Source organism: Echinococcus granulosus (genome assembly GCF_000524195.1).
Source record: "Echinococcus granulosus chromosome Unknown EG_S00048, whole genome shotgun sequence".
Taxonomy (NCBI): Eukaryota; Metazoa; Platyhelminthes; class Cestoda; order Cyclophyllidea; family Taeniidae; genus Echinococcus; species Echinococcus granulosus.
In genome coordinates this window covers 135,778-141,868 of record NW_020170428.1, presented here as the reverse complement: position 1 = coordinate 141,868, position 6,091 = coordinate 135,778, and the positions used below count along the sequence as shown (strand labels likewise).

Here is a 6,091-nt window from a genome sequence, read left to right as displayed (position 1 = left end):
GATGTTGAGCAATCAGGAGTGCAGGAATGGGAGCGCCACGTTCTAGTATGTTCCTTATTAGTACAAGAGAGAAGAAACTTCTATAAAATCAGAGCAGGAAGTACTTCTGCGGTTGCAGATCGCCCGAGCACCACCGCTTATCACAAACTACCCGCATCACATAACTCCGATGTAGGACAGGTGGGAGAGAGAAGTAAAGATTTACTTTAGTCCAGAGTAAAATTATTGCTACCCGCAAAAAAACCCAACTTTTCTTTCACAATTTTTGAGCTTTGCTGACATGTTTTGGGTTTTCAAGTTAGGGAAAAAGGATACACTTGGTGCTGTGTTCTTTTAGAGACGTTTGAAAGTCCTCGTTCACGCCTCCATCCATCTATCCGTTCGTCCATCCATTCCAATCCGATTTTCCATGCTTTCTCATCGAATTTCTTGCAAATGTTGTGCATTCGTTCTTGTTCTAGTTAAGATTTTCAACGTATCAATTCTATCATCTACGCTTGCAAAGTTTCTTGAATGTTTCTTCATTATTGTAGATTTAAGTCTTGCATTCTAATAAATCGGATAAATGAGCCTTGCAGGTATTTTGTGAATGATGTGGATTTCATTTTATTAAAACAAAACAAGTGGACATGCTATAGCATTTCAAATACGGCAAGGGGAAGCATTCATTTCTCGTGACAGGACTAAAAATGGACATTCGTTTGTTGACATTGATAAAATCTATGACTGGGGGGTGGGGGTAAGCGGCATGCCCACCAGCGGTGACCTTGACCGTCAGCCAATGGAAGCACGGGGAAGGGTGGTTGTGCGCTTTGATCCTGCTTTTTTATATTGGGTGCCAAAACAAGGGAATTTGAAATTAATTTTAACTCCCCTGCTTCTACGCCACGCCGCACGATTTGCCTTTAGGGATGGAGGTCACGATGACTAGTTACCCGTGTTAGTCGGTAATCCAACATTGCGATTAGCATGTCAAAAATGTCGAAAAAAGTGATTTAATCTCTTAACCTTAAAGGCATCAGGTTTGGGCAGTTTGATGTAGCCCAATGTATTGAATTTCTGGCATCAAACACAAGCTTTGATGATGCGTTCTGGTGCCGCAAACTGCACATTCTCCAATCCCCTGGTCAGCATGGATAATGAAGATTTCCATATCCATGCATTTCTGGTTAGCCAGTCCTTCTCCAAGTGACCAGTCTCATGGGTCCTGAGCTCAAATGTGCACGCCTTTGGGACCCAATCCCAATCCATCCACCTTCAGGCCCAAGCGCAACCACTCATACGGCCGCCCATACTTCTTTCCTTGCACTAATCATCGAGACCTCGGCTATGTTCAATCACTCTGGCTCCATCCAAGTGAACACCTATTTTTAGCTGGACCCATATTCATCACGTATGGGGCGATCTCCCAAAAAATATGGAGGTCACTGTCCTTTGAAAACGGCCTTTATGGTCGTCGTTCAGAAGGTAAGGCCGTATTATTTGCGGCGGTTTGGAAATGTTTCTAGTTAAAGGTGATTTATTCGAAAGATACGCTATTGAAGCCAAAAATTACTCCTTTATTATTAACTGCTCTCCCATTATCAAAGAACAAAAAGAGACTTCAACTTAATCCACTACTCGCGATGCCTTGAAGCAAAGACCGTGGGATTACGAGGCCAAAATGCCCTGGAGATCGAGGCAAATTATTTCCACTTCCTTCACCCCCTCAGTTTGATGCCGCCACCCAGTCAACTTTATGTGAAATAGGATACAGTAGGAAAATTTCGAATCATTTTACCAAAGTTTTGTCAAATTACGCTTCTTTGCAGTACTGACTATGGAGTAAGCATGAAACCGCCAGGACACCCATGACCTATTCTTTGAGCAGTCCATAACTAAAAGCCCTTACAAACAAAAAAAAGGCACTTAGTTTTCACTTAGGCTGAACTGCTAACAAAAAAATTCAAATGCTTCCAAAGGACCTAACTTTTAATTATATTAAACTCTTACTATTAGGCTTATAATCAATTTTCACGTTATATATGCAGCAATTTCCACAAAATGTGGACTAAAACACCGAGAGATTATGTGTAAAAAATTGGTGTTGCGTTATTCTCTTAAAAACTGACCAACATTGCAAATTCTTTCCCGAATGATTTGAAACAAAACTTCACCTGATCTACTAAGAAGCGTGCATAAAATAATTAGTTTAATGGTTTTAAAGTGGTTAAATCCTCCTTAATAAATTGCACAACTTTAAACGATTCTTTAAATGAGTTATTTTAAAGTGAATCAAAAGCTAACTTTGAGTAATAGCTTGTGGACAAATGAGCCAATTAAATTGCGTCCTACATCCAATTTCTCTACGTCTATTGGATAAATGTGTTCGAGCCAATCAGCAGTCTGTCAGATAATAGTGGTGTCAGGTTGGCATGATTTTTTTTCACCGAGTTATTACCCTGGGGACTTTAAAGTACTTCCATAAATGAGTCTTTCCTTCCACATTTTTACTAAATTCCTTTAATTAATTTTTCCTCACATAATTTTGTAAGGTATTGTCTCGGTTCTATAATGCGCTGCGTTCGTCCTTATAATGACTTCAGAAATGATTCTGCGGTGTCTCCAACAAGCAGACTGGCGCCATAAGGGCAACTATTCTAACCACCAGAGAAGATGAGCCTACAATGAGGAGTGGCTTACTCTGTGGTGAACTACAACGTCATGATAATCGAGGTCACGTACACACTTCAAAATCATCCTCCCGGCGTGCTCCGCACACGGACAGTCTTAACTCCCCGTTCCCTTTAAAATTGAGGCCTGACAAATCGCGCTTCCTGCTCCCGAAATTGCTTCTTTCAGGCGCTAAATTTTGCTTCCAAAAGAGTGGGCGGGACGTGATTGGATGGGCTAATGGTCGTTCCCATTTAATGTATTGTTTTAAGTATACGAGGCGTTGCATGTTGCCCAGACAGGTTCCCAAATACATTATCCCCTCCACTTGCAACAAAATCGTAGGTTCCATTTTCGGTTGCCTATCCAAACGGTATTAACAGTGACCCGGCGCTTTTGTGCGTCTTCCGGTGACTGACCATATAGGGTGATGGAGGGGAGGGGGGGGGGGATTGCAAACAGTATCATAGGTCTTTGCATTTCCCTATGGTTTAAATACTAACCGCTCAAAGCTTTTTGGTCGGCATAATTCACAGTATTTGCCGCTTGAATTCACGAATTATTATCTCGAACTTTACCGCCCACTGGAAGTCGTATTTTGTACACAAAAACGTTTTTCATGGAAACCAAACCACTAGTGACCACTTCCCGAATAGACTACAATTCTATCACTTTTATCCTTCGGTGATATTTCAAATTGTTTTGAATCATTTCGTGTTAAGGGATTTACCTAAGTCGAGAATTTGATACTTCAATGTGTCGCTTTGCATAGCTAGCTCAGAGAATAAATTTTTAAAATGATAAATCAACGCACCTTTCCTGTCCATAAACAGATCTGGAGTCCTATTTTTTGCTAAAGTACACGTGATTTATAAGAAAGCATTGTAAAGCGGTCACGTGGCCATATGCCGTTACTTATTAGAATATAAGTAGCATCAAGGGGGAAGCGTTTCACTTTTTGCAATAATGAAATGAAACAATTTTTTTGTGCATTTATGAGAGCATTTGTGAGACAGCCATATTTTTATTTCTGACTAAAATAGCCGCATTTACAAAACATTAAGGATTGGAATGTTGGAAATGTCCCCATATCATTGTTGATTTAATGAAACAAAAATAACGAAATGTAAGAAGTAATGCAAACAAAGATGGTCAAAGCGAAAACAACTTAAATTTTATTATTTATTACGTAATCGTGTTAAAAAGTAAATAGCGTGAGCGCTAACAAAAACGGATTTGTGTTAAAATTTATGTCGGCCGAATAATTCCATAGAGGGTGTTTGTTTTGACAGACGGTGGCGATAAAACACACCAAGTTGTGAAAGCAGTGCCTCCCAGCCACTTTATAGTGGGACATTTATGTAGTATGAACGTCTCAAGCCGTGCTGGCTACACATCTGCCATTGACGATTCCCATTCATATCAGTAATTGTTTCTCAGGGTTGAGTGGAGGCAAAAGTCCACCTCATTATGTCCCAATTCGTTCATTGTATAAGTGGAAAGGCAGAAACTCATCGCACTTCTCACACTGTACGCAGTTTACAGCAGCTAGGCAACAAAGGTGTGGCAGGAGGGTGGAATACGCCAGGACGTATCAATGGGAAATCTGTAAGTTGTGATTGCCTGACCGACACATTGGTCGGTGCTCTCATGGATGCCCACTTGGGCCTGACCACTTGACATACAACATTTCTGAAACTCGCATAAACGACTGATTCATACGTGGGGTGACTGAGGCAGGGAATCAGGCCTCTCCGGGACGCATTAAGCGCACTGACAGATGTGACATTTCGACAAGCCTGCAGCCAGGTTAAACTACAAGTGGTTGCCTAAAATCCTTCAAAAGTAAAAGGCCTTATTTAGCGATTCGTAAATGACATGAGGGAAATGGACTGTCATGAGTAAACCTCGATTTCCAACATGCATTTGACAGACTACACACGCTGGCATGGACAGACATTGTGCCTGTTTCCATGCTCTTGGCGAATGTTTATATTGCGATGTGTGCGAAACAAGTGAACGTGGGAATAGGCGTGTAGGAAAAGCACAAAAATGGTTCACTTAGCGGATTTATTTCCTCTCGAAGTGGTCTATTTATAGACACATCATGGATGCAAGGGTCATGAATCTAGACTCGCTACTTTTAGAGCCGTGCTAGAGCACAGAGGCATCAGAGCTCAAATTGGGATGCAATTGATGAGGAAGGAGGCCATTTACCCAGGCAACTTGTTTCCATTACGCACCCACCCACAAATCCCGTAGCCATCCATCCGTCCGTCCACCCATTCCACATCCATCCATCTAATGATTTTCCTAAATTTGTTCGAATTTCCATCCATCCCAACAGTCAAGAGTTCATGCATAATTTACCCTCCAATTTCGAAAGAGTTCTTCCACCCAGCCATTCAAAAGAAGCATTCGTAATCGAAGATGCCTCCTTCTATCCACTAATCTGTTTGCGCCTCCGTCAAACACATCCTAAATTACTATTTTCGGGAAGTTGATACTAACATCTGATTGGGTTAGTCGAATCATTTACCCTGAAAAATTTCTTACCCGTAATGCTGAATTGCATCGGGAGCAAGTCTGGCTGGGAATGGTGCTGCCTACACTGGCAATCTCTTCAACGTAGTGCCCATTCTGTCGCAGTGCAAACTCATTCGCCTCCTCACCATCGCCTCTCTCCTCTTCATCCTCTTGAGCAAAACTGAACGTCTCGGAAGAATGACTCCTCCCCACGGTCCGTCTCCTACGTCTACTGCTGGTGCGGCGCCTGGATACACTTCGATGCCTACGATGCCTCGATCTCCGTCGAAATGGCATCCAATGGGAGAGGGAGCGCTCTAGGTTGCCTGGGAGTCCGTTCAGACCACTGCCTCCTGTACTGCTGTTACTTGTGGATGATCGAGGTACTTTTCGAGGAGCTAGAAGATGCAGGAGACTGGAGATATGGCTGATATGGTTCCCAGCATTCAAAGAATCCGCCATCAATGCGCCTTGTATACCATTGGTCGCACGCACAACACGTGACTCCTCCAAGTCAGCACTGGGGATGAGACCGGCTGGAGTGGGTCCGGATCCAGCTTTGTACTTCCTCGCCTACTTTTCATGCAAGTGGAAGGGGTTCAGTGCTACTCCAGCCAAGTCAGTCAGCAAGTACAGTCAAGGAGCGATGAGCGTACCTGCCACCAGGTAAAGTCTGCAGCGTCGACAATCTCCAAAATGTCACCAACTTTGAAAGACTGACCCAATTCTGCGCAAGGCAGTTCCAAGTCCTCACGAGGGTCGTAGTCAAACATGGCACGTACATACATCTAAAATGTTCCACACTCAATAACAAGATCTGCTTAAGGGGGAAATAATGAAACCTCTTGGCCCTGCTTATTTCACAGGATCAGAAGGGGAGATGAACGTTGGGGTAGGTGGATGGATGGATGCA

The 6,091-nt window shown here is 42.8% G+C and overlaps 1 protein-coding gene across 1 annotated transcript in view; it reads right to left on the bottom strand. All coding sequences in view use genetic code 11, as the record gives it.

Annotated features, from left to right (window-relative positions):
• Positions 1-5,187: 5,187 nt before the first annotated feature.
• The window catches only part of EGR_05913 (Calcium/calmodulin-dependent protein kinase), a gene marked incomplete at both ends in the record, with an annotated part of 4,637 nt that continues 3,733 nt past the window's right edge, over positions 5,188-6,091 (bottom strand). The window contains 2 exons of the mRNA XM_024495162.1: positions 5,188-5,751; positions 5,835-5,966. Of these exons, the coding sequence (XP_024350381.1) occupies positions 5,188-5,751; positions 5,835-5,966 (696 nt within the window). The remainder of the gene's footprint in view (positions 5,752-5,834; positions 5,967-6,091) is intronic.